At 40.8% G+C, this 14,190-nt stretch overlaps 1 protein-coding gene across 11 annotated transcripts in view; it reads right to left on the bottom strand.

Annotated features, from left to right (window-relative positions):
- LOC135219219 (dystrobrevin beta-like) overlaps positions 1-14,190 on the bottom strand; it is a 487,262-nt gene that overhangs the window by 173,767 nt on the left and 299,305 nt on the right. For all 11 annotated transcript variants that reach the window (XR_010315395.1, XM_064255798.1, XM_064255797.1 and 8 more), the window contains one exon: positions 3,364-3,476. Coding sequence is in view for 10 of the 11 variants with exons in the window: in XM_064255798.1 (XP_064111868.1) it covers positions 3,364-3,476 (113 nt within the window). In the remaining variant the exon portion in view is untranslated. The remainder of the gene's footprint in view (positions 1-3,363; positions 3,477-14,190) is intronic.

A 14,190-nucleotide genomic window follows, 5' to 3' on the forward strand; every position in this document is an offset into this window, starting at 1 on the left:
TTTGCCGTCCAAAGATGTAATACCTCTCCTGCACATTTGTTTAAACATTATGAATGCATACAGTGCATCCTAATACCTACAGCATTGATTAAAGACTCAAATTAGCAGTAACTTTTCCTGAGAGAGAGAGAGAGAGAGAGAGAGAGAGAGAGAGAGAGAGAGAGAGAGAGAGATAGTTTACCTCTTTAATCTTTTGAGGAATGTTAATCCATTTCTCTTTACCTTCTGGTCAGATTCTGTATACTCCACTCGACTGACAACAACAAAATTTGTTTGTTTTTTGTCTTCCAAAGATGTATTACCTGTACTACAGATTTTTTAAATATTATGAACACACCCACACAAACAGTGTGCATATGATGTGTTAATACCAATGGGTTAAAGAGACTCAAATTAGCAGTATCTTTTCCTGAGAGAGAGAGTGAGAGAGAGAGAGATTATTTAGGACTCTGAAGGCTTGGCAGGTGCATGTACATTTATTTTATTACCTGGGGGGGGGGGGGGATGGCAGTTGTTAATCTTGGGATTTTCTATGGCCAGTTCTTGGGGTTTCAAAAGACAATTAATTTGAGTAGCAGCACACACCCAAATGACTCAGGTCACCTGTTAGCATAACAAACCACTAACCTTATGAACTGAAGAGCTCTAAATAGGACTCGTATGATACACAAGGTAAATGATAAAATTATTTTTGGGGGATAAAAATTTGGGGTCGCACAATATGCGAGATCATACATTACACGAGTATATACGGTAAGTAATTTTCCCAGTGTTGTAACACTTATGTTGTGCTATTTTTTCAAATTTACTCTGTACTGTGTATGTATACATTTGTTTTAGTTTTAATATTTTATAGCTTTGAGTATTTTAGTACTTTTGTTGCATATTGCCGTAATGCAAGTTTTCCTGTGTTCCGCAAGTATGCCTAAGCAAACATGCTAAGATATTCCATGCAGAGCCTGTCTCACCTTCATGCCCTTACTGAAGATGGGCATGTATCTGGTGTATAGTACCTGTTACAGCCAATGCCATTTGCCCATAAATAAGTGCAATGTGCCAGGATTAGTTATCTATATCCAAGTCTTCTGTGTCTTGGCAGCTCTGGATCTTCCCAATTATAACTACTGCTCCAGTGTCTGCCTGCCCAGGGGGTGCTCACGAAAAAAAAGGGATTTTGACGTAAGGAAAAATCTATTTCTGGGCTCAGTTCGTGTCGCTGCGCGAAATATCCTTTAATCCATTATTTCTAAGGTAAATGTACTAACACATACCAGAGAATAAATAAAATAAAGAAAAGGTCAATACTACTGACTCGCTCACCCTCCAAGAGGGTGTCGGTATGAACACTATGGCGAGTGAGACCACTACCACGAACCGCTTGCCAATAGAAATCTCCCACTACAAAATCCCCACTAGAGGGGAGCCGACCCACAGAGTGGGCAGCAACTACTACTACTCCATCCCATGCTGCCGACTGCTGCGCCAGAACACTTGCTCCCTGGAATGAACTATACGAGGTAGGAACAGTCTGGACATATCCTCTCTGGAGTTTTTAGTCCAAGTCGCAGTCAACTGGTTATACATAGGCACCTAAGGTTTGCATCTTTGCCAACAAGGGATTTTCCAAGGCTGATCCTACTTGGGTTTTATTGCCATGGCCATCTTCCTGGGTTTCTCTTTTTTCTCCAACTTGGGAGTATACCGCAGATATAATCCAGATTCTTGGAAAGGCATCGCTGGGGAATGGGAGCCTTTGGAACATTAACAAAAGGAAATGTCTCAACAAACTCATTCCCAGAATGGGAGCAATATCTTTAGGAAACAATGCTCAAAGAAGGTGGCAAAATGTGGTAAGAACTCTCCTTAGCATGGGCTGAGCTTTGTTGGCTGCACACAGCTAGTTGAAGGTCTGCTACTTTGTTCAGGTGCCCTGACTTCAACCAGGCTCCAACCTTGGTGTAAGGTTAAAGTCAAATTGAGGTCCTGTCTAGTATTATGACCACATTCACAACTGACATTTGCATGGCTATTATCTTGGCATTGTTTTCAAAGTTGAGAAGTTGTCCTTAGCAACCTGGCAGCAGTTCCTATTAACTCTGACTGCAAGGTTCTTGGTTGAAGCATCATGTCAACGGCTACTATCATGTCCCTGTATCCTGGAATCTGAGGTTGCGTTCCTAGCATGGGCTTGAGCCTGGATTGTATGAGTACCCAGTAGAACAGTTCCTATCTTGACTCTATCATAACATCTAACTTTGTTGTATATGGAACAGTACTCTCTACTCTTGCTGGCAGGGACTCTTCCTCTGAAGAGAAAAATAGAATAGTAGAAGTCAGACATTCTTCATGAATACCATTGAGCAGTTCTGATTGAAACTGTGCACAGCTTTAAGATTGCAACTTCTGCCTATGACATAATTTAGATAAGGCCATCTAGCAATGGCAAGCATCCAACTCTTGGTACTGGAAGTGTTGAGCCTCAGCTGAGAAAAATGAATGAGCACAAGTGTAGCTGCTGCTATAAACTGCAGAAGGCATTACTGCTTGTGTTCCCAGAGTGAAAGAAGCATGTAATGCTCACACTAGTTCATATAAATCTTCTATTAAGTAAGTATTTTTCAGTGAGCTGTGCTCAGCCATACAGACATGAAAAGAAAAGCAATTAGTTGCTGGGAACCTTTGGATCCACTGGCACAGGGCTCGACCACTCTCCTTTTATCAGTTAAACAAAAAACATGAATGTATGGGTCATTCAAAGATCTTGACTATGGGCTATTTATAAGTAATGGGTTTATAATGAAATGAACAATTGAAAAGAAGATTAAATGGGTGACAAATAAAATGTAAAACAAAACTCATTACTGAATGTACATCTACAACTTTCTAATCTATTGTGTCCCATGAATTTATTATGCATAAAATGAAAACAGTATCAGTATGTGTCAGTATGCAATCTATAAATGTAAAATTTTCATACTATATATTACGAGGAAAAATACATAGTACGTACACAGATGGCTTTGTATGTATAAATTGCAAGTAACATAGGAATATGATAGAACATGAGCTTTAAAAAGAGCTAAGGTTTCATGACAGTCTGATGACTGCAATTCTGTAAAATGAACACCGCAACATTAATTTCAGAGAGAAGATGAATCATAGTAAAAATACTACAATATTCTCTTGATTTCATTTTTTGGGTAAATGGTTAATCAAGTTACTTGAAAATAGTTTAATATAGTTAAATGTTCCTGACTATCAATGGTGCTATTATATAGTAGCTCTTCTATCTTCTCACGCTATAACACAGTAAGTGAACTTTTATAATCTTCATTAATCAGTCTCATTAGTATTTTGGCTAACCTTAAAATGTTGATTTCTCTCATGATTTCCCGGTTTTTGGCTTCTAATGACTGAATGAGATCTCTGGCTGATGAGGCATCAAATCCGGGACTAGAATCTATGCTTTCGCTACTCTGTAAAGAAAGGAAAAGTTGCAAAATACAGTCCACGTGTCATAAACAAATTTTAGCTACCACTCCTATAGTGATAAATACCTACAGAAACAAAGAACCTAGCTAAATGTAGTCATTTAAATTCAGAAGAAAGTGGCTTCCAAGACAACGAGGTTTTGTTATCTTGAAAGATATTATTCTAAGTGAAGTATGCAACCTGAAAAAATACCTTAAGATTACTGTACTAACTATAAAAGTATTTCCCGGACATTTTGCGCATCAAGAAGCAACCAATATTTCAAGTACCTTCTATGAATATTTAATTTAATGTTTTATAATACATTCTTCTTTAATCAACACTTTACAATTAAAATATCATTGATTAACTCTGATTACAAAAGTCAGACAAATTTGATGCTTATCAACAAGGCTAGTTGCTTTTATTATCTAATCACGATACTAATGAAAATATAAGTAACTACATATCGAACTTGTAACTGCACAGTAGCCTTCCACTATGTGATTAGGATGTATTCCTGCATGACCATGGAAATTTCTGGTATGCTGCAAGTGACCACTACCCAACATATCTATCTGCTTATATGAAAATATTTTGTGCAAAAAATACAATTGAATATACCATCTATTTCACATAGAAATCTAAAAAGCACATCTAACTGTAATTATGAGTGAAGCAAAAACTTACTGGAAACAGGCTCATTTCTGGTGGCCCAGTACAGCCCAGTCCAAACGCTAATCAAATGCTAATGCCTCCAAAAGTATTTTTGATAAAAGAAAAATTCTTTCAGAAGATAAAGCCTTAAATCTTTAAATTCCATTCCATATAAGATTTATTATGAGCAAAGCAAAGTTTTGCTGGAAACAATCTCATATCTGGCAGCCCGGCATGGCCTGGCCCTAAGACTATTCAAATGTCAATATCTCCAAAAGTATTGAGGATAAAAGAAAAATTCTTTTGGTAGATAAAACATGACATCTCTAAATATCATCCCTTGTAAGATTTATTTTTAAAATATTATAAATATGATATTGTTATGATACAATAAAGTTTGTTCATACTTACCTGGCAGATATATATAATCAAGTACCCACCCACCTCCCCTCAGGGGACAGTGGAAATAAAAATTATGAATAGAAAATGGGAATGGTTCCTGATACCTACCTCCCAGCGGCAGGAATGGGTACTAACCACCTGGCCGACCACTGCGTGTGTCGGAAGTTTTAAAATTCTGTCGGATTTCAGAAAATACAGCTATATATATATCTGCCAGGTAAGTATGAACAAACTTTATTGTATCATAACAATATCATTTTGTTCATGAAACTTACCTGTCAGATATATATATAGCTGAATCCCACCATTGGAGGTGGGAAGGGACAGAATAGAAGGATTTTGGGAAACAAATGCATGCAGATGATTTACACCTTGGTTCCACCTGTTAGCATAGCTGGCTTCATGGTTACTGCCACGTAAGTCTGCTTGTGCTACTAGAGTTGCCAGCGAGGTAGAGACCTATATAGCTGGTGCACTCCAGATGATCTGTCAACAGGGGCGAGACCACGATGTGACTAGACCATACTGACCATACCATAAGGGCTAAGAAGTAAAATAAATATATATATATATATATATATATCACCACCTAACCAACCTAGCCAAAGTTAAGGTGTTTTAACTAAGGCTTAAGAGTTAAGAAGTCGCCGTTGTCGGCGACTCAACAACTAAATTAAGAGCTCTTCCTAACCATTTTCTACAGGATAGGATGAGTGGTACTTCTTGCCCCCAAGATTGTGTCTGCAGACACGTATGGCCCTAGCGAGCAGCAGATCTCATATGCCATCTTCACATCTCGCAGGGAGTGTGAAGTGAACACAGAGTTGCTTCGCTAAAACATGGTACTCAGGATGTTGCTGAGTGCCATGCTCTGTTGAAATGCTTCCGAGGCCGCGCCCTCACCTCGTGAGCATTCAGATAAAAAGATTTCAAATCTTTGTGCAAACACAATGAAGGAGCATTTTTGAAAGAACTCCTTAACACTAAAGCCAGGGTGTTCTTCAAAATGGGCAAGTCTGGTCTTTTTCGGAACACTGCAGATTGCCCGAATGACTTCGACTTTCTTGAGTCTTATGTAGATAAAACTTGAGAGACCCGACAGGGCACAGGACTCTCTCTGGCTCCTGCTCACTAACTTGTGCCATCCTTGCTTCCAAGCTCCTGGCCTGAGGACAAAACGGGTTTCCATTCTTAGGCCACAACGGAAGGCTTAGAGAGCACACCGCCTTGTGTTCTCTAAAGCCAAAACTTGTGACGATGGCTTAAAATCTCACTAACTATCTTTGTCGTATCTAGGGTGGTTAGAAGGCCTTCCTCATCACATGCAAGAAGTTAACAGGTAGGAGAGGTTCGAATGCTTTGACATCAAGAACTTCAGACTACGTCTAAGTTCCATATTGAAAGCTTCGATCTGGACATGCACAGTCAGTCCGTCTGTACTGAAGTCAGGTGACCGACCAGTTGACCAGTCAGACGAATCAAGGACAGCAAGGCTGTACCCTGAAGACCATAAGGCACTATTCTTCGCTGAAGGATGAGTGCCTGGACTGCCTGGGCGATTCAATCTAAGCAAACCTTGGGGGGTGTATCAACGCAACCCAACGTCGTCAGAGAATCAACTCCTGAGCAACTCCTGACTCGAGCTTCTGGTGCCAGGAGAAAGGAGCGAGGAGCAAAAAGGCGATTCAGTCCCGAAGGAAGAATGCCTGACAGTCCAACCTGGTCTCATGTTACACGATCATCGGGGGTGTATAAACGCAACCGACTTCGTCAACAAGAAACTCAGGGCTACTATATGTCGCCTGATCTCGCACGAGTGTCTGACTCAGAGAAAACAGGTGAGACAAAAAGTAGATGGTGAGCGAGTTTCGAGATTCCACAGAACTATAAGATCGTGAAGGGCTTTGTTGTTTGACAGAAGCAAATCTCTGAGCCCAAAGGCCGTCAACAACATATTTGCGTATTCTTTAATAGTTGTGACTGCCAGCTTATCCCATTCTTCAGACGGAAAGGGAAGACGGTAATCTTATTCCTGTCAACATCTCGATAGTCTGAACGTAGTCAGACTCAGAGCGGAGAGGTTATAGGTACCTTTCGAGTTAGAGTAGACCAACTCTTTCGGAAAAGGTCCTTGAAAAGTGAACTAGGAAGGACGTGACCTCTGTGAATCCAGGATCCTGAAGGCCAACATGGGGCGATCAGTGTCATTGTCGCTCCCTGTGATGTCATAAATCTTCTTATTACATTTCCTAAGCGATTGAAAAAGGGGAAAAGAGACTAAACATCCATCCCCGTTCAATATCATAGGATGGCGCATAATGGTACCGATCCCGGATCGAGAATAAGGGAGCAGAGAAGAAGAAACCTCTTCGTCCTCAACATATCGAAGAGAAGAATGAAAGGGCGTCCCTAAAGTCTCCACAACTCTCAACATACTTCTAAAGAAAGATTCCACTCGGAAGTCAGTAGTTGCTGCCGTCGATCGAGACGATTCGTACGGACTTTTGCAATCCTGTAACGAACCTCTAGAGGATCAATCGTTACATTCTACGCCTGTTGTTATAATATGCTCTTTCTCGTAAACTCGAACAGGGACCGAGAGAAGATACTTCTTAAGATATGAGAGAGCTGTGGAATATCAGAGTTGATCTGGACCACTGGTTCCAAAAACTCGTTTCGAGGACTGGAGGGACGACCGAATTGCTTCTACTTCTTTCAGATTAAGATCCAGGACATCTGAAACCCTATCCAGATGTCCGGCACCTTCTTTCTATCACCTCAGGTGATAGACGCACTGAGAGATGTTCAGAATCATTCATAGATCTTGAATAATATTTCAGTTTCCCGGTAGGAAAAAACTGTGGAGGTCTGAATTGCAGTCTATTCAGGGAAACAAACTTCTTCAGGAAGGAAATGGTCCCCAGCAAGCTCATCCATTCCCTCCCCGAGTATGCTTACTTCCCTAATAAGGCTGCGCTTTGCCTAAGCAGGAGAGCATATAAAAGTGCAATGTTGCGGTAGACTCGTAGTTCTATACCGTGCGGTAACGAGCACCGAAAGGATTAAGAGATATCTCTGTTGAACATAGTAAGGCAAAACGAATGCAATGTTTATTCATTCACGTAAGAAATCCCCTCAATCTTAGGCTAAAGTTCGTGATTGTAGGACAGAGATACAGTTAGTCAGTCAATCCCGCAGGAGAGACGTAACCGCCAGCACAGAGATACGGTTAGTCAGTCAATCCCGCAGGAGAGAGAGACGTAACCTACCGCGCATGACAGCGCACGAGCTGGTACTGGCTCGGTTGGACTGGAGGACAGACACAGCAGCAGCCAGCAGCTTACAAACGTCGTCTCTTAACTTTATGTCTGGGTTGCCAGCTACCCTATTCTACGAAGAAATAGGTCCGATATTTTTTGAGCAGAAAGAGACTCTCAAGCTGGTATATTTAAGCGAAACAGAAAACGCTAAATATATAGATGCGTTTGTGTCGTCAGAACACTACCATACAACGGTAAAAGATCAATCAGAAACTCCTGGAAGGCTGCAGGGAGTAACGATTAAATGTCCTTAAAATAATAGACAATAGACCTCTCGGTTGCCATCCGAAGAGGTAACTACAGCAAGCGTATATGACTTGAACCAACCAGTAGTAAAATAACGCAAGGCAAAATATGATATTATATTACAATAAAGTTTGTTCATACTTACCTGGCAGACATATATATAGCTGAATTCGGAAATACAGCTACATACATATCTGACAGGCAAGTTTCATGAACAAAACTTAGAGAATCGAAGCAGACAGCTCAAGCTTCTTATGTTACTGGACATAAGCGGTCATTGACGTAGTCTACAAGTCTATTTCTTGTACGAGTCTGCGAATGATGAATAAGAGCTCTTCCGAATCTTGTCAATAAGAGCTTATCCGCTTACGCAATATAAAGTTAATGAGATGTTTGTCAATGAGAACTAACCAATTTACGGGACAAAGAGATATTTTGTCAATGAGGGGATACCCACTTACTTGACAAAACGATAGTATATTGTCAATGGGGAATAATCACTGAATTGACAAAATGTAATCCAGGAAGTCGAGCATATTATTTTTCCGATTCCCGTATCAATCGAGGAAGGGGGCAAGAATCCTGATAAGAGACTGGGCTTTCAGCAGGTAGGACCCCGATGTTCAACTTCGGCAGCGTAGTCCCGAACTTAGGAACTAACAAAATCTATCATCTGAAAAGCCCTTTCAGATGAACTAAAAAGCTTGCAACTTAAATTTATTGGCAGTATGGCAAAGGAAGTCCTGTCTTGCGCTTTCCTGAAGAGCGTCCTCTTGATGAGTGCTTTTGCAAGAATCCTACCGAAAGTAGTCGAGCGTCATGACGTGTAGGACGTCGAGCTTTTACATAACCCGTAACTGCCTTATCACAAAGTCTTGACTGCGGTAGAGCAAACGAGATCTTCCCTTGAGCTTTCCTTAACTCCATCCACCTATGCAAAAAGCAATATTAATTGACAGAGACCTCTTGAATTCACGAAACCCGATGTCTTGCTGGGTTTCGAAGAAGAAGTTGTCTGTTCACTTTAAGCTTCCTCCAAAGCACTGCCTACTTCACATTCTTTGCAGGTGAGGTAGAAGGTATCACCGAAGGTACAGTGGACCCCCCGTATTCGCGTTCTCTGGATTCGCGGACTCACACATTCGCGGATTTCTCTCGGGAACGTTTTCCTGCATTATTCGCGGAAAATTCACGCATTCGCGGTATTTTTCTATGAGAAATATCCACAAATTCCTGGTTTTTGTTATCAATTTCATCATAAAATGCACTTTTTGTGATAAAACTATTAAAAAAACCAAGTATGAAAACTTTTAGTGTTTTTTCTTAAGTTTTAACCAACAAAATAGGTTGTTTTTAGCGTTTTTATAGGGGTTCCAAACATTCGCGGATTCTAACTATTCACGGGGGGGTCTGGTACGCATCCCCGCGAATACGGGGGGACCACTGTAGAGGTAAAAATTCTTTAGGCCCAAATCTGAAACAAGAGCTTGAAGAGTTCAACAGAAACGTTCAGCCAGGCGACACACCTGGCGTGCGCTGGTGCACGCTCGGCATCCACTGGCTCGCGTTCGGCGTCCACTGGAGCGCGCTCGGCGTCCACTGGCGCGCGCTCGGCGTCCACTGGCGCGAGCTTGGCGTGCACCCGCGCACGCCTGGCGTCCATCCGAGCATCCCGTCCAAGTCGAGAGGGAACGCCTTCTTATTCTGACAGTAAAAAAGCTTGGACGTCCGCTCTCAAAAGCTTCCTGCTACTATGACTTCTTTTACGTATTTCTCAGTGGAAAGACGGACACGAGTTCAGGCGACGTTCGCCTTCTTACTTCTCACTGAAACGCATAACGAGAGAGAGAGAGAGAGGACGTGAAGCGTCCTCTTCTATAAAGCTTCTATTTAGAGGGTGCGAGTCCTTCCGAAAGCTCCAACCCCTGCACGGGGAGGACGCTTCGGAGGACGAGAAGCAATCCTTCAGGATTCGTGCACGCGCACGCGCATTTTGGCAGTCTGGGGATTTTCATCAGAAAAAACTGCCGGAGGCACGCCAGATCGGTGGGGGTTCCTTGTAACCCTCCTTAGGCTTTCGACATGCTCCCTCCCCGGGTCCTGGGAGTCAAGCAGAGATCCCGGCCTAGAGGCGAAACGAGGCCGATCTGACGCACCCTCCACTACACAAGGGGTATCACTGCACTTCTGCACTTCACTTTTGCTCTCTAAAGCAAGCACTTTCGATTCTAAGTTACGAATCGAAAGAGTATCAGAGAAAGGGCAATTCCTCTGCAGACACTGTTTTAGGGCCCGAAGGCAACACTACAGGGTTAAGAGTAACAATTACAGAAGTAGCACTATTCACAGCAATGAAGGAGAGCGAGCACCTCTCGTAGACATATTCATAGCCCGTAGACCATACTACAGGGTTAGGCAAAATAAAGTCTACAGGAAGGTTAGCAGGTTCACTACCCTGACTTTTGTTACTGATTAATTGCGTACATACGAATCATACGTCTTCCTTACGGAATTAGACATGTTTACTGATTAATTGCGTACATACAAATCATACGTCTTCCTTACGGAATAGACAAAGTCTCACACTCCTTACATGACAAATCTCAACAAAGAAGCAAGACCCATACCCCTCGTACATACCAAGTGCGGATCTACCGAAGCTTTCGGTAGCCACACCCTATCTCTGCAGACAACCCCGTCTGAAACTAGCCTAACTAGATTCAGATATCTTATGCAAAAATGAACCAAATTCAAATCAATTTAAGATAGCGTATGCCTAGCCACAAATCCAAGTAAATAAATCAAAAGACAATTAGGATACTTAGCAGCAATGAAGTTTCCAAAATCCTATGACGGAGGTACTGAAAACAGGTGTTTTCAGCACCGGCGACAGAAAAATTATGAATAGAAAATGGGAATGGTTCCTGATACCCGCCTCCCAGCGGCGGGAATGGGTACTAACCACCTGGCCGACCACTGCGTGTGTCGGAAGTTTTTAAAATTCTGTCGGATTTCAGAAAATACAGCTATATATATATCTGACAGGTAAGTTTCATGAACAAATTACATTTTAACCAGCAAAGCAAAGTCTTACTGGAAATGGGCTCATTTCTGTCTGCCCGGCACATCCCAGTCATAACACTTTTCAAATCCTAATATCTCCAAAGGTATTGAAGATAAAAGAAAAATTATTTTGGCAGATAAAACCTCACATCTTTAAATTTCATCCCATATAAAATTAATTTTTAAAATATCATAAAATCCATTTAAATGATGTTTTAATTATTGCTTTATAATTTTCTCAAAATTGATGATTTCAGCACCAAATTCAATAGTTTTCTTGAATACTAGGCTTAGTTAAACTGTTTCTCACCTCTGCTATATAGAATCATTTTGCATTGTATCATTTGTCATATTATTAAGAGTGTGATGCTAGAAGACCCTTTGATGGTTTAACTTGAAGCTTCGCAAGTTACTGCCTGTAGGGCCCCCTACTGGTAATAATCAATAACCAGCTCATTTGCAGTCTGTTAGTTATTTGCCACCGTCAAATAGACAAATTTACTTTCTATCCATCTTACTCTCACTCACTCTCTTTTATCATCATTAAAAAGATATTTCCTTTCCATTTTCACCTGTTATTTGTCAACTCTGTTTTTATTACTGAAACCGGCTCCCTTACAGTTTGTTTTCGTTATTTGACATCATCGTCAAACAGATAAGTTTACATCCCTCTTTCTCTCGCTCATGCTTTTTTAATCATCATTAAAAATTTTTGTCCTGTCATTTTTCTCTTGTTATTTGTCACCTCTATTCTTATTATACTAACTTTTTTTTTTAGGAAAGTATGTGTGCATTAATTGGAACTGATTGTGAGAGGAACCTGGTGGTAGTACCAACATCTGCTTTCTAGGTTCTACAATAATTACTCCATTAAATCTGTAATAGACTAAAGATATTGTAATGGGTTTTTGTGATGTTTGACAGTAATTCACAGCAATGGCCCAATTTGATCTCATACTGGACATTAACTCAATAGCTTCTCACTTTTGATGAAAAAATGACAAGTAGTGGTTTTCTGAGCTTCAAGCTTCTTTCCTTTACTTATGTTTCACTTAATACTTGATCTTCCATGTTTTTAAGTTTAACCACACTGCTTTTATCACAGCATAAATTCTCACATTATTTGGAAATATACATAAAGAAAACAGAACCAAGTATAGAAAAGGACTTGATGCCTACTCTACTTAGGTTTTGACATAGGAAAAACATTTTTGGTAGTTGCTGTCGAGTCTTCAAGGATTACCTTTTCCCTTTTCCATGGTAACTGGTCTTGTGTCTTAATGATAAACATTATAACACGTGATAGAGTACATGTATAGATGGACTTAAGATGAGAGGGTACTTTCTCTTATCCTCAGCAAATGCTAATACCCAGTTTACCTATGTCAAAAACCGCAAGAAGAAGTGTTTATGCACATATGCACCATCATGTTGTTTACATATGAGCAAAATCCAACCAAACCGTCATTCCTTTCTGTTGGTCAATGCAAGATGATCCCTTACCCAAATCCCATGTCTTTTCATTAGGAAAGTAGGAGGGTTATGAGGACACAACAGCAACTACAAAAATGGGTCTTTGTCTACATCAAAACCTGGTTTTTGATAGTGTAGTCGCTGTCTAATCCTCAAGGAGCTTTACAAAGAAATTGACAGGTGACAAAAAGCTCTTGAATTTTAATCCCCACAACCCAAAAACATTTTTGGTCCAGGGTCAAGCCACTAGTTTCAAGGCCCCATTCTTTATTCCAAATACCTTTAGGATTGGTAGCATAGAACAAGAACCTAAGTGCAAACTTACATTTTTTAGAGTGAAGTTCTGTGGTGACTTACCTAAGCATGCTGGGTATAGTTGCAGTACGTATTGTCAAACCTTCCCCAGCAATAGTTAGCATACCTGCCTGTTAGGAAGACCCATGGTTTGCCTCTGTAGAGCCTATGGGTTAAGACTATTCATGCCACCTACTGATTCACAGTGTAGTGGAATTTGTTAAGATTTCGTGGCTAGTGTCGCTAGAGTGTAGGAAAAAACAGACCTCTTGGTATACCATAAGTGCTTTGAACTGGGCATAGTGTTTTGTCTGCTAATTCTAGTTTACTTAGAATAGGAGATCCTTCTTAAAGGAATCTCATTCTTGGCCAAGAATGAATGGCTAGAGCACAATAATAATTGGTGGTCAGCCATTTACGTGGTGTGCTGTCCCTGTCTAAGAGAGCCCAGTTTGCTAATATGAGCTCCTGATGCTAATGGAATCAATAAGATCACATATTGTAGCTTGTGAGTTGTGGTTGTATCAGGTCCGCTGAAGTGAGGGGCAGATCGAAGTCTAAGCACCTAGTTCTGGGACCAAGTGATTTGAACCTTTCTACAGCATACCTTTGAAGTGCAAAGGACTAGGGATGTGCCCAAGTATCAGTATCGGTATCGGTGGTATCGGCTAGTTTTTGTGGTATCGGTATCAGTGAATTTCTGGCCGATACCAGCCAATACTTTTGTCTTAGTATAGGAATTTAAAACCCTTCTAGGCTTCCTAAAATGTACAGGCAGTCACCGGTTTACAACAGGGGTTCCATTCTTGAGACATGTCGTAAGTGGGAACATCATCGAAAATCATCAAAAACCCTAATCAAACCTTACTTTTAATGCTTTGGTTGTATTGAAAACTATGTAAACTACATTTTTATTGTGTTTTTCATCAAAAAACCCTTCAATTATTGATTATCTTGCCTTTATGGAGTAATATTTCTTCCGTTGGATTGGCATCGTAAGCATCGTAACCCTGGAACATGCGTTGTAAACCTGGAAATAATTTCTGATGAATATAATTGAAAAGTGCCGTAACCTCGGAGCGTCATAAGCCGAAACCGGCGTAAACCGAGAACTGCCTGTATATACAGGCAGTCCCCGGTTATCAGCGGGGGTTCCGATAAGCGAAAACCACCATTAACCGTAACTCAATGATTTATGGCGCCATAAAGGCGCGCCATAAGCACTATTATGGCACATCTGTTAGGTATGTCATGGCGCACCTGC

The sequence above is a fragment of the Macrobrachium nipponense genome, chromosome 1 (assembly GCF_015104395.2).
Source record: "Macrobrachium nipponense isolate FS-2020 chromosome 1, ASM1510439v2, whole genome shotgun sequence".
Classification (NCBI taxonomy): domain Eukaryota; kingdom Metazoa; phylum Arthropoda; class Malacostraca; order Decapoda; family Palaemonidae; genus Macrobrachium; species Macrobrachium nipponense.